The sequence below is a fragment of the Apus apus genome, chromosome 11, assembly GCF_020740795.1.
Source record: "Apus apus isolate bApuApu2 chromosome 11, bApuApu2.pri.cur, whole genome shotgun sequence".
In the NCBI taxonomy this organism is placed as follows: domain Eukaryota; kingdom Metazoa; phylum Chordata; class Aves; order Apodiformes; family Apodidae; genus Apus; species Apus apus.
The window spans coordinates 10826458-10849331 of NC_067292.1; the positions used below are offsets into that span (position 1 = coordinate 10826458).

The 22874-nt window shown below is 38.0% G+C and overlaps 1 protein-coding gene across 3 annotated transcripts; it reads right to left on the reverse strand.

Moving 5' to 3' along the window:
- Positions 1-727: 727 nt before the first annotated feature.
- Positions 728-22874, reverse strand: ZNF507 (zinc finger protein 507). Of its 3 annotated transcripts, XM_051629863.1 has the most exons (8): positions 22836-22874; positions 17331-19459; positions 16062-16167; positions 11017-11131; positions 8581-8685; positions 4836-4970; positions 4333-4704; positions 728-3077 (listed from the first exon to the last, which is right to left on the reverse strand). In XM_051629863.1, exons 2-7 carry the CDS (start codon positions 19452-19454, stop codon positions 4341-4343), a joined length of 2949 nt encoding a protein of 982 aa, XP_051485823.1. In that variant the 5' UTR covers positions 19455-19459; positions 22836-22874; the 3' UTR covers positions 728-3077; positions 4333-4340. The 3 variants fall into 3 exon arrangements, with proteins under 3 accessions (XP_051485823.1, XP_051485822.1, XP_051485824.1); XM_051629862.1 differs by having other exon boundaries at positions 728-4704; XM_051629864.1 differs by lacking the exon at positions 8581-8685 and having other exon boundaries at positions 728-4704.

Here is a 22874-nt window from a genome sequence, read left to right on the forward strand (position 1 = left end):
TTTTTCCCAGGTTTTGCATTAGAGAAAAATGTGTAAACTCTACACAACACAGCAATCTGTAGCATTGCATCTAAACCCATTTGTAGTTCCAGGGTTTTTTTACTTCAAAGTATTTGGCTGTAATAGTAACAACAAAATGAAATAAAATAGTCCGTTTATGTAAATATAAACCATGATAATACCAGCAATGGGTACTCTAGCTGTACTTTCTTTTTTCTCTGCTTGGCCAGAAGCAGTGACTTAGACGTGGGGTTTTTTTCTGAAAAAGATGGGAAGAAAAGCTCTAGCAAGGCCAAGAAATATGCTGTATATTTAAAATTAGGTTGCAAGATAGGTTTTAGCTTATGTGATGGATACACAAGAGTCAATTACCTGAAAAAAGCTGCATAAGGATTTAACTCCATTTAAGTTAGGGAAAATATTCCCACTAACTTTATTATGAATTTTGAAAGTGCAGTTCTGTCCTTCAGCACTGTCCCACCATAACTGCATGCAGACTTGCAAGGGTTTTGACTTAATATATTGTCTCATGTTTCATTACTACGGTTACTGTTACAGAACTTGTATTAACCATATTAAAACTGTAATAATTGGACACAAGAGAAACAGCTGTGGAGTATTTAAAATACTTGTTGATTTAAACAGATTCCTATCTCTCTAAACATTGGTTCAGCATTTGAAATTTCCTTATTTGTATTTCATATGGGTCAAATAAAAGTGACTAAAGTGTTTAAAAAAAAGTTTATTACCAAAATACAATATTAAAGTCAATACGTGACAAACTCCTGTAAAGCAAAATAAATTATTCTAACATTGTACAGTATTTCAGAAGGTAGTTAAAGTAGTACTACAGACTTTGCTTCATAGTTCCAAACAGTTGTCTATCAGGAACACAATCCTAGAGAGAGCTTAAGGCATGCAGCTTAATGTGCTGGATAATTTTATAAAATGAATGAAATCCTATTTGATAAGGTACAGTATCAGAATTAACTGCAGTCTTTACATGTCAGTTTTCTAAATTTTTTATACTTTGGCTATAAAAGCAGTGCCATAGTGTTACAATACCTCTTATTAAAAAAATACGTGTACCCATGTCCATGAATATCAAATGCAAATGTCAATTTCTATTAAATATATCTTAACAAATGTTACCTTGAGCACCAACTGTACATTTTTTTAAATGATTAAATAAGTGCTTCTGAAAGAGGAAAATACAATAATTCTGACTGAATCCCACTCTATTTTTTCCAGGCCAAACATAAATCAGAAAGATGAAATATGCACCTATTTTTCAGTATAGTCTAGTATGAATGAAATTTTCTCTTTAGCAGAAATAGAGGCATTTAAAACAAAGCTGCAAGTTACAGTTCATATACAGAATAAAATCTAATTTAAACAAACAGCAAGTGAATGGCTGATGAGCTGATAGTGCTGTGAGCACAGAGCCGAAAACATTCTAAAAGCCTTAAGAAAGAGGAAGACTGCAGTGTTGGTGACTTTGAAATGTACTTAAAAACCTTTACATAACATGCAACCAAGCCAACCATACACTTTTGAAGCAGATAACCTGAGGAATATTTTGCTTTCAGAAAAACTAAGTCTATAATTACTTCACATGCAGAACTTCTGATAAGGTTCATGGGAACTGTGAGTGGGCAACTAATGGCAAGCAGCATGGGGACAGTTAAAAAATAAATCTCTGTGCATATGGAAAAGGATTATTTGTTGGCATTCGTTAGGATTCATATTGGTTCTTAGAGGCAACTAACTTCCTACTATTTTATAGAAACACATGGTCAAAAAGAAAAAAGCAACAGGATGGCAAGGAACAACCATGAATAGATGCATCCTGGTTAGTAATCCCATTACAATGAGCCCTGATGCATTACACTTAGTGCTGCAAGCAAGGCTTGCACATAGACCCAAACTGTTAATTTGGATTCAAGGTAACTTGCTTCTTAAGTCTTGGTTCACTGTCATCCCCTCCTTAGCTTATGAATGCAAGTTTTTCACCATTTTATTTTCCACTGGCTGAGCAACTTTAAAATAATTAACCCTTTGCACAAGAACAATGTGGCAAAATATTGTTTCTGTGAATACTGACTGTAGTTTAGCATTACTAGATGATCTCGTTGTACCTTTAATTTTTCAACAAATGGGATCTCAGAATGAGAAAGCTGAGATATATTCCAGATGGCGTACTATTGTCACATGAATTCTATACTGAAGGTAAAATATTGGTGTCAATAAGACAGTAAGAATATCCCATTAAAAGCTTGCCATCTCTAACTGAATTTCAGATAATGTAAATAAATAATGTTTTTCAAAGAAAAAATAACTTTTAACAGAAAATAATGCATATTTCTTTATATATGTATTTAAAAGATCTCAAATACCTGTCACAGAAATGCTTTCACATTACATCCTGACCAATTTTTGAAGTAAAATGTGTACTTTCTGCTATCTAATTTATAAACAAAATAACGGAAATTTAACTGAAATAAGGCAAATTGAGGAAATCGCTGGAATACAAAAATCATCAAATGTACTTGGAATCTAATGCCTTTACCCTGGCCTTTAGATTTTGTGCTGCTTCATAAAGTTGTAACAAGACTTGTTTTCTTCTCCTGTTTGCCACTTCTAGGCAGTGATAGCACAATAGTCTGTACGCTACATATGCCACCTTATTAGATTTACAGTTGTAGCTTATTTCTGCTAGCAGAAATGTACAAATAAAGTAACCATAAAATACTGTTTTTCTAAGAGTAAGTAATTTTTTAAGTAACGAGCTACTGTAAATCAGGTAACTGCATCCCCATGTCAGGAACTAGCCATGCTTCTGTGCATCTGCCATTCATTAAATGCAGAAGTAAGTGCCCAAACTACAAAGTTTAAATCTGTCTGCTAAAGGGCTTCTTTGAAAGTGCTACTACTTCACTTGATTGAAGCGTGTATTTCAAACAATTTAAGTAGCCAACTTTATAAGTAACATCAACAAAGTTACCAGGCAATTAGCCAGTATAATAATATTCCAAACTGATACACAGATGAATGTCTTCTACTGCAAACTGCTGTAACTGTAAAAAAAAAAAAAAGGCTTTAAAAGATTTCTGTGCGTTTCTTGGAAAACAAAGTAATCCTTAATTATCTTTATTAATCCATTCTATACACTATTTAACTTATTCTAGAAGTGACCAGATAGTTTTTGCTTAAAAATACTGTTTACCTTTTTTAAAAAGATAATTTTCTACAGGATGATTACTCTATCTTTCAGTAAATTACTTCTACAGTTACAGCTCTGCCAGACAAATGGGAAGCTTAGACAGCTTGTGGGATTTCAAAGAACTCCAAAGCATGTAGGTGTTTCTCAAAATCCCACTTGCTACTCACCTACTTCTTTAGCAATCTACATATGTTTCATCTACATAGCTTTGTGGCAATTACTGTTAATATCTTGTTCTCACTAAAAAAATATTGCTCATACATACTGCAAAGTAATCACCACAAATCAAAAGTAACATATGATAAGCTTTTTTTTTTTTTAAATAGTTCTGCTGAATGTGTCAAGAAAACCAGTAAGAAACAGCAGTTCATTCTTATAAAGAATCTTTTACATACTATCAGTTCAAAAGATAGCAGCTTTTTAGTTAGGGTCCAATCAGACAAATAGTTATTAGCAAAGTGCTTCTAGGCTTCTCAGCTCCTGCCACTGTCAACTGATAGGATAGCAGTCTTTGTTGAGGGATGACTTGGGAGTTTGCAAGGCCTTAAAAATAGATTGGGAAAAATGAAATGCCCATGTGTGCATGCAAGCCCACACATTCCATCACCCACCTCCCCTCTCCCTACCTTCCAGAATCCAGGCAGTGGGGTTTAGAAGATCATATTGTAATTTTTGTATCTAGTCTGCTCCCAGTGTCAAAAAAGAGAGTGAAAAAGTTCTTTGCTGAAATACTTGGAAAACAACAAAGTGGGAGGAAGAAAAAAGCTTTTCAATTGATACAAAGCTTTCATACCTTTGGGTTTTAACATACTGTACTAATGAATTATTAGTGACTGGTACCTGACAATAAAAGAAAGAAACCAAACAATCCTACATTCTTGGCACCTTATAGAGAAATAACAGGTTAAAATGGATCATGCTATTCTCCACTTTTTATCTCTTAAATGATTCATCAATCATTGTTTAAAATACTGTACTCCTACTGAAACAAGGACTCAGGATGGGAAATCAAGATTTGCTTGCATTTCTTCTCTTTAGTAAGTTTCTAAGGTAAAGACTAGCACAGAAAGAAAATATTCACTCCAGGGAAAACCCTCTCTTTAACTTACTGCTTCACCTAGTTTGTGCTCTGAGTTGTGGTGTGGTCCTTGTTTAGAATGATGTTTATGATTTCACCCTCATGTTCTTTCATATGATCCAGCAGATTTTCTTTGTTGGTAGACTCAAAACCACAAATGCAGCAGCAGAAGAGAAGAACACAGTATTCTGTGCCAAGATGGGGTAGAGTGGAGTTCTTTTCTAAACTGCATGAGGTATTCACCATGTTAGGTTTTTCATTTTCATCAGAACCTGAAATTTCATTTGTAGTCTGGTTAACAGGCTCTGCGAAAGACAGCAAGTTGTCTGAATTTCCTAGTATAGGTACTGTACTTTCATCTGTGCCTTCTAATAAGGTTTTGTCAGGAAGCTGTCCTTGAAACCTGAAATAATAAGAAACAAAATAAGTATCAAAATGTACAGTTGTTGCTTCTTAACAGGAACTTTATTTTGGATCAGAGTTGGGTCCTTTGAAAAATCTGTATGATAGGGCTTGAAAGTAAATCAGACATACCTGCTGCTTTGTGAAATTGCATCATTAATAGCCTTGTTCACTTGTTCATAGTTATAATTTTGGTCACTTGCATGTTTCCACATGTGGGACTTCAGGGATGGAGGATGGCTACATACATATCCACAGAGAGAACATCTAGGAAAAATGGTGGACAAGGAAAAGAGAAACATTTAGCAGTTAAATTATATTAGTTGAGAAATTGATTAGTTCTTCCAAACAGATGATTAAACAAAGACACGTCAGTCTTCTTCCTGCTCCCCCTTTTCAGCTTCATAACTAGATCAAGTTAAGTTTGCAATACTTCATTCTGAAAAATTTACAACATACAATTTTTAGGGTCTGAGAATTTTATGTTTGCTTTTTCTAACTCCTTAAATACCTGAATTAAAATCTTACCTGTTCGGCCTTTTAGAACTGTTTAAATACTGCAGTAGATCTGATGACTGCAGAAACATGGAGGACATCGGTGTGGTATCTGGCAGGCAGGCAGTGGGCTCTCTTTGCCATTGCTCTGAACCAAGCAGGAGCTGTATTACTAGCACTGATAATTTTAATTGAACTAATGAAGTCTTTCCTAGTGTAGCATCTACTAGTTTATTTAAGGATCACAGAGTTGCTGAAGTTGGAAGGGACTTCTGGAGATCACCAGGTCCAATCCACCTGCTCAAGCAGGATCAGCTACAGCGGGTTGCTGGGGCAGTGTCCAGTCACATTTTGAATATATTCACAGATTGAGACCCAGACAACTGACAATTTTGTCCATAGAGTTTTCCATCAGTTTACCACAAGACTAAATTTTCTATCTCCCATAAAACACATACAGAGATTTTCTACAAGTGTTTTCTAAGATGATAAATTAGTCATATCAGCATAAAGGAGATGAGTCATACTCCAGAGCAGAACAGGACTGCAAAGATGATGTAGCTCCTTGTCTTTTGGGTAAGGAAGCTACTTTGCTTAGCTATTTGCTACTTTGGAAGCCTTCAGTTTCTCACATCACATGGAAAAGACCAGGATCAATCAAAGTTGACCTTGTTCTAATAATTACAGCTAGGAATGCATCTCAGTCTATCTCATTCCTCAGTGACAGCAAGACGTTTACTGCTCAGGCAGTGTGGTCCCGATATATTACATTATGATGACCAAGACAGGCTGGAGGAGTGGGCTAGCAGGAGCCTTATGAAGTTCAGTGGGGAGAAGTGTAAGGTCTTGCACCTGGGAACACGTAACCCAGGAGTGCATTTCAGACTGGCATCCACCTGGCTGGAGAGCAGCCCTGTGGAAAGGGATCTGGGGGTCTTGGTGGATAGCAGGCTCACCATGAGTGAACGGTGCGCTTTAGGGCAAAGAAGGCAACCAGGATGCTGGGCTGCATCAACAAGGGCATCACCAGCAGAGATCAAGAAGTCATCGTCCCGCTCTACTCCACACTTGTCAGACCACACGTGGAGCACTGTGTTCAGTTTTGGTCCCTGCTCTACAAAAAGGACGTGGACAGGCTGGAGAGGGTCCAGAGAAGGGCCACAAGGATGATCAGAGGACTGGAGGACCTGCCATATGAGGAGAAGCTGAGAAAATGTGGTTTGTTCAGCCTTGAGAAGAGAAAGCTTTGGGGAGACATTATTACCATGTTCCAGTACTTAAAGGGTGGCTGCCAAGAAGATGGAGACTCCCTATTTACAAGGAATCACGTGGAAAAGACAAGGGGTCATGGGCACAAGTTGCTCCTGGGGAGATTCCGACTGGAAATGAGGTAAATTTTTCACCATGAGAACAATCCAACATTGGAATAGTTTCCCAAGGGAAGTGGTAGATTCCCCCACATTGGACAGTTTTAAGTCTTAGCTTGACAGGGTGCTAAGTCATCTGATAGAAACTATAGTATTACCTAGAAAGGTTGGGCCAGATGATCCTTGAGGTCCCTTCCAACCTGGCATTCTATGATTCTATGACTGTTAAAATACTAGTAAGTATTTTAAAAATAAGACTTTTTCAGAAATATAACCTGGACACACGAGAAGGCCTACATAAAACTGTCATACACTGCAACTCAGTAAGGTTTTACCACTTCTCTTGATGTCCTGCTGGGGAACAACAGGCATGTCCTTCTAGCTCACTTTGCTCTATTACTTTATTTGGAATGTACTATCCTATTTTTCTGTTTTCCTCCTAATTTGAAGCCTTATAAAGAAAACAGATGCTTTCAAATATAGACAAGTTCACTCTCAGGTTTAGAACCTTAGTATTTCTAATAAGGCTTTACAAAATAATAGCATCATAAAAAAATAAGATAATGGCAGACCTTATAGCTAACTTATAGATAAAATTAGGCCAAAATGATTTTTTTGAAAATACAAAGATCAACACATAATTTGCTTCCACTAGTCATATCATATATATGATTTTTGTGCACCACTAACTCAGCTTGATCAGTGGGTTAGTAACACAGTGAATGAAGCATCAGTTTAGTGTTTGCTTATATCCCATTTTAATTACAGTCTCATTTTCTGAAGTACATTAATTTACTTGGGTGATTTACTAATCCGATTCACTTTGCTGAGAACAGTAGCATGAGCCAAATGCTGTTGACTGCTTTAGCATATGGTTCAAACCAAAGACACAGAAACTAAACAGCTTTTAGCCTGATGCACTGTACTTCATGACTGATCATATACCTGATGTATAGTTACAGTGTATGCAAGACATTTCCAGAGAAACAAAAGGGCATGTAACAATAGGACAAGGGGTAATGATTTTAAGCAAGAGAAGGGTAGATTTAGGTTGGACATTAGGAAAAAGTTCTTTAACATGAGGGTGGTGGATCAGTGGAACAGGCTGTCTACAGAGGTGGTGGGGGCCCTACCCCTGGAGACATTCAAGGTCAGGCTTGATAGGGCTCTAAGCAATCTTTGCTAGTGTGAGATGTCCCTGCTTATTGTAGGGGGGTTGGACTAGATGAACTTTAGAGGTCTCTTCTAATGCAAGACATTCTACGATTCTATTTTCTTGAGAAGAAATGCTAATGTGGATGTGCTCTACTTGAATTTGTCCTATTGCCTTTAAAATCTTCCTATAAGGAATATTCAGAATATTCCTGATTTTTCTTTAATTTCCCAGTTTGTTGTTGTTGTTGCAAATTAGTTTTAAAAAACTGCACATATTTGTGCCAGCTGTCTCATATATATACATGTAAAAAACACACGTATCTATAGACAGACTGTAAAGGACACTTGTCACTTAAATATAATGACTATTCATACTAATTCTTAATAGGGTAATGTGATGCCAATCTGGCTTCTACCTAACATGTATATGTAAAAGCTGTGCCTAGACTAAGATACTAAACAAAGCCAGAGAACCTTCCCGAGTACTGCAATTTAAGAATCTATAATGTTAAATGCTAGAATTGCCCCTGGCATGGTTTTGGCACATGCATTCTCCCAAACAATTCCAGCCATGCTACTTGCAGTAGGCAGTTCATATGCAAACACCCTGTTTCTGGAAAGAAAAGCTGAATATTTTACCAGAGGGAGGTCAGGGACATGTTTACTTAGCTAGCATAAACATCATCTGGGAATGCCACACTAAATCTCTTTCTCTCTCCCTTTCTCTCTCTCAAAAAAAGGCACTGGAACAAGAAATTAATCTAGGAAGGAAAAGAATAGAATCTGAACTGTGCTTGGTATCTCAGTGTAACAAAATCACTACTATCACAGCTTTTTGCCAAATTAGAACTGTTACATACTTGTACTGTTCCATTAGCTGAACTGCCTGATGCTCCTGGGGGTGGCGCCTCATATGGCATTTCAAGCTATTCATATTTGTGGTGGCGAAGTCACATACTCGACATCTAAAGAGACAACAACAGATAAACTAATCTGACAATTAACTGCTAATGCTCTTCCAGAAAAAAAAAAAAAAATTCTATGAGAAAGCAAAATCATCTGGAAAGGCTAAAGTTAGTCCAAGTGATGACATTAACTTTTAATTTTTGGACTGTGAAAACCTTTTGCAGCTCAAAACAGCCTCCACATTTGAGCAAGAATCACTAGACACTATGTCCCTTCCTGACATCTATCTTGTGCACCTCCACTGAAGTTAGTAAGCATCACAAAGGACAAGGAGATGGGGAAGCACCTGAATGGATGCAGTCTCAGTGCAAGTTGCTTGGCTATGTTATGCAAAGGCAGAATATGACTGTAAGGGGTAGAGGGGCCATAGTGTATTTAGAAGTGAGTCCTGTTCCTCAATGATACGTGTTCTATGTACTGCAACAGCCATGTTTCTCCTGACATTTTAAAAGCCAAGCTATCTATTTACTGATAAAACATCTATGTTTCAAAGCATTTTATCCAAAACAGAAGTCAGGGACAAGATCAACACATTTAGATTCAAGTGCACTAAGACCATTGAGTCACATCATGCTGTCTAATTTTTTAGTTTTTATTTCTGTCACAATACCTTTCTATAAAAACAATACATAAAACAGTCTGAATCTAGATTTAGATCCATGGATTTAGATCCTAAAATATTACACAAAATACTATGTTATTCATAAATATCAACATACTATCACACAAGCTTCCTGTATATAAAATATTGAAACAGAAGCTATCAAGCTCAGCTAAAACTTTGTCTATTTATTAGGACTTGAGTGGTTTTTCTTTTTCTGAAATGGCAGAATGTCCAATATTTACTAAGTCTGGTCTATAGTGTGAAACACTTTGAGACTGCACAATACTTAACTTGAGATTACTCACTTCACTTTTAAAAGGACTTAATTGTGCAGTATTAAAACCTAGAAGGTATCAAATCTATAAAAATGCATCATTGAAGGCTGTATAGTTTAATTTCCAGCCATTTTTGTCTAACAAATAAAAAAATATGTTTACAGCAAGATAGTAGGTTGCTATCTGACAGTATGAAAGGCGTGAGGCATATGTTTCAGGAGAAATACCAGAAGTACTGGATCTTTTTGTGTTTTAGGCTGTGGCTTAAGTATCCTACCAGGCCTGCAGATTTCTCTAAGAGGTTTATGAAAAAATAAGAAAAGCAAGTGAGATCAGTAGGCTTAAATTTAGTATGCAGCAGTCTGTATCACCAAGAGAAAGTTTTCAAGGGTTCCTAAGTCAAACAAGCTGGCTAACACCAACTCAGAAAACTACCATATACAAGACAATCCACAGTAGCTGCTGTTCTAACCCCCTAAATAACAAATAATGTCAACAGGGAAGATTCTGAGGTGAAAAAAAACAACTATTTGTATTCCACACTTGCTCTCCAAGCAACATCTTGCAAATTTTTGCTGTTGTTATGGGATATCGTTATAATGCACAAATCAAAACACAACTCGTCTTCTGGGTTTTTTTATCCAAAAGAGAAAGTCCCTGGCTGAGCTCAGCACTTCAAGGTGTTAATTTTCCAGAATTTGTACTCAAACAGTAGAATATATTAGCTCAAAATCCTATTAACTCAGATCTATTTTCTAGCCACTAGAGAGGGACAGAGATCCACACTGAATAAGCAGAGATTGAATTTGCAGGAATTTATGCAACAACCAATAGAAAAACGCATGATTTATTTTTCTGCTGGGGACCTGTGCTATAGTATTACAGGTGATTTTAAATATCAAAATTTCCGTATAAATCCATATAACACCCTTGTAGAAAAGTTACAAAATCTGATCCTAAGTGAGTGTGTTATTACTGTTTAAAACCTGTAAAAAAGATGAGGGGACTGGTGACAAGGCAAAGGGCAGACTTTTGTCACACTCTCTAGAAGCCAATGTGCAAGGTAGCAATATGATAATGGAGCACATTTTGCAATAAAGCAAGCCCAAAATTAACTTAGGTGTGCAAGCTGTTTAAGAAATCTATTATTACTATTGGCCAAAGTTCAATATTACAATGTAATTATTTCCCTTTCCACATCTTAATGCTTCAAACTAAAAACAACCAATGGACTGCTATAGCAGAAGATGCATCCTGGAAAATTTAGCAAATCTTAATTACACAGTTTAAGTCAACCAGCAAGTGCAGCTCCTTCATATCTGCACTAAAACTATGTACTTAAAATTCTTTAACAATATCTTCAAAATTACATTAGCAATTAAGTAACCTTTTGTAGCTAAAGCAGGTACACCAGTCACATGGCATTAGCCAGCAATAATTGAGACACTTACCTATATGGCTTATCAGAGTTATGAATTCGTCTGTGATTTCGTACACCAACGTAAGTTGTGCTTGTGTAGTCACATACATCACATCTGTACAGTTTCTGAACTGAAGATTTACTTCCTATATGAAAGAAAATACATTGTTTTAAAGAGTTGCATTCAGCATTGTAAGGAGTTCTAAGATGGTAACTCCAGCACAACGTGCTTTACCATTTTAAAGTAATAATTTTAAATATCTATAAATATTTAACACTTTTAAAGTATCGGAGCAAACTGGTAAAGGACACAGAGATAATAAAGGTATAGTTTATTTACCGTGCTGTTCTGCTTTCACCCTACCATTTACTGGAACTATTAACATCTTAGGAAGAGACATTCTTTCTCTCTATGCAGACACTTCCCTTCTTCCTGCAGTTGGGTTAAAATCCTGTGTTATACCAAAAGGTCGTAAAATGTGGGAACTGCTGAACCCAGCAGTTTACTGTTTTGCAGCATGAATCAAATAAAAGAAAGAGATGGGCATTGAGAAAGACAAGTTTCAAACAGGCAAACAGAAAAGAAAAGCAAAAGGACTCCCAAGTATTTCAATCCTCTTTATCACCCATATACACTCACAATTTCAGAAGAATCTGGGATGATATAAAAGATAGTGACCAGATGTGTTTAGGAATAATTTGGAACTTTTCCAAATTACTCAAAACCAATTGTAACAACAACAAAAAAAATTTCTTTCCTGAACGAAGGAGACTCTTGAAAAATTAATGGTTGCAGAGACAAAGGCTAATGACAAATTTAACATAGGAAAATGTGTGCCTGCAAGTGCACAGTTTGAATACTTTTGAGATGTGTGTAGACTTAAACAGCCCTTTTTCTGCTCTCTCACTGAATAATGGAAATGATTTAGGTTAAAATATTAACATTTGGAAAGAGGGACGGTATACTTTATGCAGGTCATTATCCCAATCCAGCCCATCCTGCAGCCTTCATGCACTCCCCAAATGAGGGAACAGCAGAAACATGAAGGAACATCAAGGTTGGAGCTGTTTAAATCAACAGTACCTCCAAAAGAAACATCAAACTAAAATCCAAGGGTTTTCTTACTGCATCTAACTGTGAACTTCTTTCTAGTTTGGCGTAATAAAAACTGACTAAAAGCCCCTCCTGTATCACCTCCTGAATTCCAATTATTTTTAGGTAAATAAGGAAGGAATAAGACAAGCAGAATGAACTCAGAAGGAATGGCAGAGATCTTGAAAACAGAAGTTCCATCTCCTGAGTCCAAAATACTAAACAGATTTTGTAAAGGTAATTTTGTTCTGGAGTTTCCTCTGGATGATGCTGGACTTCAATAACCCAGATGGAATCTTTTAATTATCAAAGCAACACTTAAGAATCTTTGTGATAAAACTCTCTGAAGGGGACACATGGAAGTTCAACTGGCCACTTTGATTGTTTTCCACAGGTAAGCACTGAATTTTTTTTTATTCTGAGGGATACAGTCACACAGCTAACTTAGACAGTAAGGGAAAACTACCATTAATTAAATTTTCACTCCAAAATTCAGCACTTTTGGTTCAAGATGCAAAGTAATTAGGTAGGGCTGATAACCTCAGAGGGTTATTCTGAAGAATATATAGTATGTCATATAAAATAAAACAGCAATCTGAATACAAAGTCTGAAAATTTGACTAATATCTGTGTGTACCAAGATAACAGAAAAAAAAGTTTTTTATTTTTACTTTAACACATGACACAGAACTCACTTTTGTAGCATTCTCATATAAAACAATATGGAAGTAATTTATAACATGCACGCTTTGCAAGTCAAGCTTAAAGCAAAAAAAAGCAGCCTGTCTGCACTCACAGCTCAGAAAGCCAAACACATCATGGGCTGCATTCAAAGAAGTGTGGCCAGCAGGGCCAGGGAGGTGATTCTGCCCCTCTGCTCTGGTGAGACCCCACCTGGAATACTGTTTACAGTTCTGGGGCCCCCAGCACAAGAAAAATATGGACCTGTTGGAAAGGGTCCAGAGAAGGGCCACCAAGATGATCAAAGGCCGGGAGCACCTCTGCTATAAGACAGGCTGAGAGAATCGGGGCTGTTCAGCCTAGAGAAGAGAAGGCTCTGGGGAGACCTTATAGCACCTTCCAGTACTTGAAAGGGGCCTACAGGAAAGCTGGGGAGGGGCTTTTCATCAGAGAAGACAGTGACAGGAGAAGGGGTAATGGTTTTAAACTGAGAAAGCGGAGATTTAGGTTGCTATTAGGAAGAAATTCTTCACTATAAGGGTGGTGAGGAACTGGAATGTGTTGCCCAGGGAGGCTGTTGATGCCCCACCCCTGGAGGTTTTTAAGGCCAGGTTGGATGAGGTTTTGTGCAACCTGGTCTAGTGGTGGGGTTCCCTGCTCATGGCAGGGGGGTTGGAACTTGATGATCTTTGAGGTCCCTTCCAACCTTAATGATTCTATGATTCTATGATATCAGAGTTCTTCCTACAATATGCTCATACAATAAAAGTTATAGGTTTTTTAATGCAAATTATCAAAACAGTCTTGATTATATACTTGGGGACATCGGAATTGATATTTTTACAATTATTCTTTTGTGAATGCACATTTATGTAGAAGATCTCAAAAGAATACAGAGACACTTATTGGGGGGCAGATCTATGGCAAAGCAGGGGCTGTGTGAAGGTTAAGCTATGGCATGCTCTACTTGAATGGGTTTTCCATCTTAATTTCTGCAGCTTCAGAATAAACGGCTTCCAAACGTATTTTGTGTTAGGAATTTGGTATTTTATCAGGCAGGCAGCTTAAAACAAACAGGATCTAATGAGGTTTTTAAAGCATTATGCAAACATATTATCTATTGCACAGTTGTAAGTGGCTAACCACCCAGTAGCACACACTTAGGAGCAATTATTTATACCAATCACTACTTTATATTTATCCCTTCAACAAAATGCACATAAACTACAATACATCATATAATCTCTTGCTGTTGCAAAACAGCAGTCATGTCTGGCTTATTTCTTGTGGATTTGGGGCCTTTTGTGCTTTCTGGATGGAGGCTATCAGGGTATCCTGAAAGTGAATGTGGAAATGACAGAACTTTGTTCCAGCAGCACTAACAGGTGCTCTTGTAATGCTGCTTATTACCCTATTCCTTCATTATTAGACATTTACAATCTGATCATATCCAGTGTCATAATGCTCCCTTTTGATTTATTGTACAACCATGATGAATAAAGAGACTTTTAGCACTAACTATTTCATAAACAAGAAATGAAACTGTTCCAGCTCAGGCATCTTTCACATAAACAGATGCTACACCATAAACTTCTTTGTTTTGTGTCGTTTTATAGGGATGACATCTGTTTGACAAGAGATTGCTGTACTGCAGTGGTGCTGCAATTTGATTATAAATTGGTTCTGAAATAATTTAAGTATTCCACAGAATGAGTTAATAAAAGTTTAAAAGGAGAACTGTTTTCATTCAAGCCACATTACTAAATTTTGTGTGGGGTAAACAATCAATTCAAGTGCATGGCTGCAACATTTTTATAAGATAATAATGACCAAAAGAAAAATAAATCTCTAAAGTAAATTGAAAGCAGGCAGTTTTCTTGAATAGAGGCTCCTACTCTTTCATGGAAGTTAAGCTACAAGATCAGAATGTAAACTCCAAAACCACCTCATTAAAAAGTAGTATTTTCAAAAGCAGACAGCCATCTTGACTTTCAGTCACCTTATCAGGACTTTAGCTCAAAAAAGTACAGTATTCCCCAAAATCTGACATGTTTCAGGCACTGCATGGTAATTCCTGTATCATGAAATCTTTAAAAATATTGGTTTAAAACAGAAAACATTGTCAGAATAATAGGCAAGCATGAGCTAAGAGAACTGAAGTCAAGAGTTAAGGATCTCATTCTATTCTGACTTGTACCATGTTGCTTTGGACAAATCATTAATGGTCCAGGCTGTTCAACCTGGGCCATGCTGGTTAATACCTTTTTTCACAAGTGGTTCCATCAATTTCCATGATTACTTTTACACTTTCTGATCAGCTGTGGCAATCTAAGTTCTATTATAGTGCACATTTTGCTGTCTCAACAAGCAAGGCACCATAGTTAGCACAGAGTAGACCTATGTGCACAAAATGGAAATACTCCAGTCCACAGCTGTTCAGAGTTGATAGAATCACTCCTGTTTTTCAACAATGCTCTAAAACAGCAAAATACTAATGATTACAGTGTTGTCTTCAGAATAAAAAGGCTGAAGATATTTTCACTGACTTTAACTCACCAGAGAGGAGGATGCATTCAAGTTGCAATAATAAATACTGGGCTTTCAGGATACTTAAAGGTTTTAGAGACCACATTTTCTCTTAAACTTCAAAATTTGGCTGTTTTTCCCCTATTTCACTACCTTAACACATCAAAGATTTGGTTTTTGTTGTTTTTAATAGCAACACTATTAAATAATAAGCAGATGCACAGTTAAACAAACATTTAGAAAATGCATACCTACTGTTACCCTGGCAACTATTACATATACAGGTTGCATTTTTGGAATGCCTTATGTTTGCCTCTCTAGGGCTAAACAAAGGACTCATTTTGGATGCTGCCATAATTAAACAGAAATTTTTAAACACAGAATGCACAGTATTGTACGTATATGCTGACAGCAAACTGCATTAGCACAGTAAGTTTACAAAAAGGCTTTCTTTTGTTCACTGTAGGTGATTGGGAAAACACTGGAGCTACTGAAAGAAGGAAAAACGACGCTTTTCTTAAAAATTCAGTCATACTCAATACCAGTTGTTCTTCATAAGAAGAAATATAAGGTCCAATTAAAGGGGCTAAAATTGTCAGTAAGGTAGCTCAAAACGGACTGTAGTAAGTTTTGTACAGTGTAAATAACACATTTAAAGTTAGAAACAGACATGAAAACATTTCAGCATGAATAAGATCTTAAAAACAGTTTTATACAAATATAACAAGCAGAAGCAATGTTATGACTCTAATTTCAAGTGTAAATATAAACAGTACCTTCTCTTTCATCTGCTTCGCTGGAAACTATTAGCTTGTTAGATGTAGCTGTTGAAAAGAGATCTGGAAGACTGTGTTGTTCTCTTTCATGATTTCGCAGCTGGCTCTGAAAAAATAATTTCCCATGTTTTAAAATACACTACAAACCTACACTGGTCAGCTCAGATATTGCAATCATTTGTGATACTGTCACTCAAATTTTAATGACAGCTGTTATAAAATATATGTTAACTTACATACAGATTATTCCTCAGGTGATCTTACTAGAAACAAAACAAAATAAATCACAGTAATTAATAAGATAAAAGATTGATGAGACTGAGAGGATTATATGATTTCTGTTTGATTTAGAAAATAAATTTCTTCTTCCTCCATTCCCATAGGCAAGTAGCAAGCAGTTCTTCCTGCAAATTTATTATACTCCACAAGCAGTATTAAAGGTTACAGGATGGCTTGTGTGAGAATTTACTCAATTTTTGTATTGCCTAGTGACTTAAGAATTTTATTCCTGTTTCTCCTTGCCTTGGGCAGGAGAGAGGAGAGAGAGCCTTCTGCTACTCTACCTGTACACTTTTTCAAAGTAGGACTAAACAACAGTAAATATGGAAAATCTGAACTGCCATTGCCTACAAGAGTTCCAGTTGTACAGCTAGATACTGATGCTCTCTATTCTATAGTCTTGAGTACTGAACAGAGTATAAAAGAATACACTCACCGGCACAAATGCCTAAAATAGCAATTATAAAAATGGCAGAAGTGCAGTCATTCTGCTATGCTGTGTAATCTTTCAGATCTAAGTTCTACAGAATATCCAGACCAACATAACAACAGAGAAAAAAGAAAATAATTTCTGCTTCAAAGCATCTCATGTTACCCCCAGATGCCATGATTACTTTGCACACACTCACAGCTAGCAGGCATCTTTGAGCATTGTTTGAAATAGTTTCAACTATTAAGTTCTCTGACACTTCATTTTCTCCTGCTGTTGCTGCACATGGGCAGAAAAACAACATGGTATTACTATGTCTATAAGATGGTTGTCAGGAAAATAACTTCAATGAGGAAGCAAGTTTATTTCAGAGGGTAAAGCAGGATAATTATAGCTGGATTGTGTATTTGGGAAGTGCTGAAAGCAATAATACCCAATTGTAATGACAATGAAGCCAGGATGCCAGACTGAATTAAGTTAGAAAGAGGGATCACCAGTTACTAAAAAAGCAGCAAATAGGTTATTTAGCTATTACAGACAGGCACAGGAAAGAACTTTACCTTATAATGAAAGGATTCCTCACATTGCTTGCACTGATACATCCTTGTTTTGCAGTGGTTGATCATGTGGCTCTCTAAATCCTTACTATTGCCAGCAATGTGTTCACAGATAGGACACTGGTACGGCTGCCTCTGACGATGGACTCTCAAGTGCTGTTTTATGTAGCCCTTATTCCCACTGCTATAATGGCACAGGCGGCAGCGGTAGGGTCGCTCTGCATTGGGTAGATATTCCACTAGATTACTTCCAGGAATATTTGCATCATTTGTGTTTTGGCATTGTGCGTTGTCTTGCAATTCTTTCAAAATGTCATCATCAGAAGCATTCTGATCTGTCCTCTCCTTCAGTTTTTCAATGACAGTGAGTAGTGACATACTGATGCCCATTTTAATTGGTGCTTCTGATAACCCTGGCCTTTCTTTCTGTATCTCAACTATTGCACATTCACTTTGGTTTAAGCCACTAAACTCCTCTGAAGGGTTCTTAAGGGGTGATACCACTTTAGAATGAGCCATGCATGGGCTGTCAGTTTCTCCTTGTCCAGCACCTGCATCTATGGCATCTTCTCCACTCACAGTTCTGATGCTAGACCTTGTTAGTTCTGCAGCTCTGATGGGCATTGTAACCAGAGCTTCTGCAGCTAGTGAGTGTAGTCGTAAAGACTCTGAATTTGTTCTTCTCCGTGCAGGAGGCACATTTTCATCAGTTGTTATGTTTTTATTAGGGCTTAATTCATTATCTTTCTTCTCTGCATTATTCCATCCTATTATTACTTCTTGAATTACACTTGAAGGAGAAACTTCATCAGGTTCTTCACAGGTAACATGGGACTCCGAGATGAATTTTTTTTCACCTTCAACGTCAGTGTTCATCAAGAAAGGCTTTTGTAAGACACTTTCTTCTGCACCTGGCAAACGCTCTACTATTACATTAACATGACCCTTTTTGTTTGGACTACAACTGATGATTTTCTGTGCTGATGAAAGTAGGCTATCAGTTATCATATTATCCTGTTCTGTATCTGATACAGTCTCCTCTAAAATCTCTGCAGTAGGAGAATGCCCTACAGACTGCTTCAACATCTCGTCCTCTTTCACATTTGTTCCTACTGGCGATTTACATGACAGTTGTTCGGAATTGCAAATCTGAAGTTGAAGAGAAGGCTCACTATGGATATCAAGTTCATTGTTTTCCAAAGAAAGAACAACTGCATCCACGCTATGAGGTGTGTGAGTTACAACTGTCTCTGACAAGTTGGTAGTTTCATTTTCTTCCTCAAAGATAGGATAGGAGCAGTCAACCTCACCCGCATGTTTCCAAGCATGTGTTTTCAACATTCTTTGCTGACCACAGGTGTACCGGCAAATTAAGCACCGGTACATGCCATACTGCTCGTACGTGTACCATTTTCTCCTACCCATTTCAGGCACAGGAGTAGGCTGAGTTACATCTTTACATTCTAGATTTCCTGTCTGATCAGTCCCTGACTTGACACTTCCTTCCACTGGCGCTTGCAAAAATGAACTTGCAACGTTTACACATTGCTGCACTTTTGTCTGGATGCTATTTTTACCATAATTCTCATGGTAATTTTGGAAGTGGGATTCAAGTTCTTCTTGGCTTTTGGAAGCAAAATGACATTCTGAGCACATTAATATAACTTCATTTTTCTGCCCATGTTGTTTTATATGTTCTTGTAGTGTTAAGAGAGAAGGAGATAGAAACTTACATAGACTGCACTGGTAGCACGTCACCTTTTTTTTGCTTTGTGGAAGACATCGAGTCACAAAATAATCTGCTTGTAACTCTTCAGCCTTTTTGGTAGCAATAACAGACAGCTCAATTGCTTTAGCTGGGATTTCACAGAGATCATCTGCGTCAAAGGGCTGTGCAGAAGCATCAGGATGGGAGCGTTTCTTTCCTATTAAAAGGCATCTTTGTGACTTCTCACTTTCAACTATTTTGCTTAGTTTCTGGATAACATGGATTAGTGGATCAGTTTTACATTTTCTCTGATCTTCAGTGCCCTGCAGTGTTGGGCCAATGACCGTCTCAGAAATCAGCACAGCTTCCTGTTCCCCAATATTTGGCATCAACACTGCAACGCTGCTTCCTTCTTCCATAATACCTAGGAGAAAGGGGTTTGCAAAAAACTAAAATTCATACATGCACAATAACAAAAATACAACCCAGTATTATTTAGATTTCTCCCTCTACTAAATTTGGAAGCGTAATGCCAGTAACTTAATATTTTCAGAATGACTATATAAATAGCCAAAGTTTTTGGGGACATTTAGCGAGTATCAATAGAGCTGGACAGAACAATTCCAAGAGAGCCTCCCAACAACCTGCCTCCAGGTTGTACAGGGGCAACATAAATATTTTTCAAGTATAGGCTGATAAGCATTGTTACAGCTATTGTCTTTTTCTTCACAAGGACTACACATTTGAATGCTGGACACTAAGCAGTAGTAACTGGCATAGTTTTGTTTAAAAGCTATGATATGATACGATATGATATGATATGAAAATGTATTCCTAACATACTTTCTCTGATCCACTGATGCCTCCTAGAACAAACAACAATTTGCAACAACATAATTTACAAAAAATAGTGATTTTTTTCCTTGAATTGTTAGGTAAAGAAAGTAATTCTGGTCTTTACTTGCATTAGTCATTTCACTATGACTAAATTGAAGATCCTTCAAATGTCAGATCATACTTCTTATAAATGTAATTTTCTAGAAAAGCTACTAATTGTAGCTTTTTCTACAATTCCTTAATTGTAGGGAAAATCAATTGGTACTAAAGTTATAAAGAGTAATTTTTTTTTATTTCAAGGGAAAGCTAAAGGCAATAACTATTTCCAGTTACCTTCCTTTAAACATATCTAACCATAAACCACAGGCAATAATGTGGTTCTGTTGGAGGTTACACTAGAAGCCAGTATGTATAAATTTACATGAAAACATACTTTGGGTCATGGTCAAAGCTCTGGGGTGAGGGATGAAGGGGCTGGACAAAAAGCCTAACAGAGAAATTTATTTCTGAAAAAATGTCTAAAAGTATCCTACTCAAGTGCCACTATATAGCCACGCATATATTTCATAGACAATATGTATTTTGATATACTATATACACAATTTAGAACAAAAAGAGATGCCAGTCATCCTTGAAAATGTATCCCAGGTTCTTTCATGTGGCTTTTTTCTTATTTTAGATTTTGATATTTTGCAAGTAAGATACACAGGTTAAACCAGAACTTCCAAAACAGATCCTAAACCCCCAGAAAATCCACTCTTCTTTATTTATGGATTTAGCATACAGCAATATAATGAACAGACATGAGAGTGGGTTCTGTGGTGCCCCTTTCCCTATACAGAAAAATTCTGCACAGAACTGCTCAGGTTACCTGTATTTGCCATTCAACTTACACTTCAGGTTATCATCAGAACTATCAGCAGTGTTGGCATCAACCACACCTCAAGTGCTCATGTAACTACTTCAAGTTGAAAATGCAGCAACATTTGTCAATTCTGAATCATTAAGAAAAACAAAACTGCTCTCTTGAGTGTTATTATTTTTCATTGTTAGTTTGAAGATTATATATTTGGTAATGGCAAAAATCTACATTAAAATCGAAAAATTACTAAAATATAAATAAACCCACAGGCATTTGGATCCATGATAACTGGAAAACTAAGGTACTTATGCCTTTAGCTGGAACTGTGTAAGCAAATTAAAAATTATCAATACTGCACTGCAATTGCATGGGACAGAAATTTTATTAATTTTTGTTAATAAAAGTATAATTTTATGTAAGAGTGTACCAAATAGCCTGCTTATTTCATTCAAGCCCAATATCATCTTATTGCCAGGAATCAATGTACGTACCTACAGAGTTACTATAAAACTGAAACATCCAAGTATTTAATTTTTTAAATATAAAAAAAGTCTATGTCTCAATATGCATTTTCTGCTTCTATTCCATTATGTGTTTGGCACAGTATATTGAATGACCAACTCTTGGCTATGCAGCTAGGAAAAATTGTTCCTCTTTCATGTAATGTCTCCAATCATATATTAACTTGAAGTTTAAGGTTACTATTTAAAAAAAATCCTACTTACTTTTTTATAAGTACTTCTTTGCTTACTTCATGCTGGCTGTAATATGCTTTGAAAGTATGACAACAAGTAAACAAATGTGCTTTTTCCCCTGAAAGCAGATTTAACATGACATGAGGTGCTCAATGGAATAATGTCTACTTGAAATATTTTCAATTTCAGAATGAGTTAAAGAAAATTATAAGCACATGCTGCTTTGAACTGTATTTGGTACTTTTAAAACTTTTTAAGTAATGCTAAGTAGGCAAATATTTAATCTGAAAGCAGCAGAGGAACTAAGAGGAAAGATCCTAGACAGACCATAAAAGAAATACACTGCCACAAACTATTGCTATGTCAAAAATAACAGCAGGGAGTACCTTCAGATGTACTGATCTGAGGTGCTTGTAGCTGATGTCAGTTATCAGATGTGTAACTATGACACGCATGTGTTAGGTCATTCTTTGTTTAGTGTCAGCTTAATGCTTATTGCTGCAGATTTTGATTTTTAAAGGGATTATAAGAAGGGTACACAAGTATCTGGAATTTAATAACTACATCGTTTTCGCTAAGAACACAGATGATTCGGTCTCCCACGGGCAAACGGCTCTGCCAGCACACACCCCTTACACCACCTGCCCAGGAATTAGAACCGGGGGCTGGGGATGACAAAGGGCCCGCAGGGCAGACCCGGAGCAGAGGGACGCGCCTGCGCCCGGAGCTGCCGCCTCTGCCAAAGCCCGGCGCGGAGCAGCGCCAAGTGCCCCAGGTCCAGGAAACGCCAACCACAGCTTTGCACAACTGACAAACTCGGAGAGGCCGGTCCGATCACATCGCGGCCCCCGAGGGCAGGGAAACTTGATCGGCGGGAACTCGGCGCTGCAACTGCAGCCCCGGGGGGCAGCGGGGACCCCCGGCCGCGGAGCTGCGGAGCCCCTTCCCCTGCTCTGCACTTCCCGGCGGCCGCCCCCGCCCCTGCCGCCACTCCCCCGCCCGTCCCCGCTGTACAGCGCGCAGGTGCTGCCGTTGCGGGCTCCCAGCAGCGGGCCCGGCGCCGCGGGCTGGGCGAGGAGCAGCGCCCGCCGCTCTGACGGCCGAGCCCCGGGGAGCCGGCCCGCCGAGGAGGCGGCGAGGCGAGGCGAGGCGAGGCGGGGAGAGGAGAAGGGCCGGCGGCCGCGGCCCGGGCCCGGTGCGGGCTCCCCCGGCAGCCGCAGCCGCCCGCGGCTCCGCACATGGGCTGCGGCGCGCCCCGGGGCCTGTCTGCGCGCCGCCGCGCTGCCACCCGCCCGACCGGCCGGGCGGGCTCTGCCGCCGCCCGCCGCCCCCAGGGGCTCCCCGGGCCCGCCCTGCGCTTTACCTGGGCTTTAATGAAGAAAAAAAAATCATTTTTTTTCTCTCACCTCCGGCCACCGCTTCAAGATGGCGACGATGGAGACGGT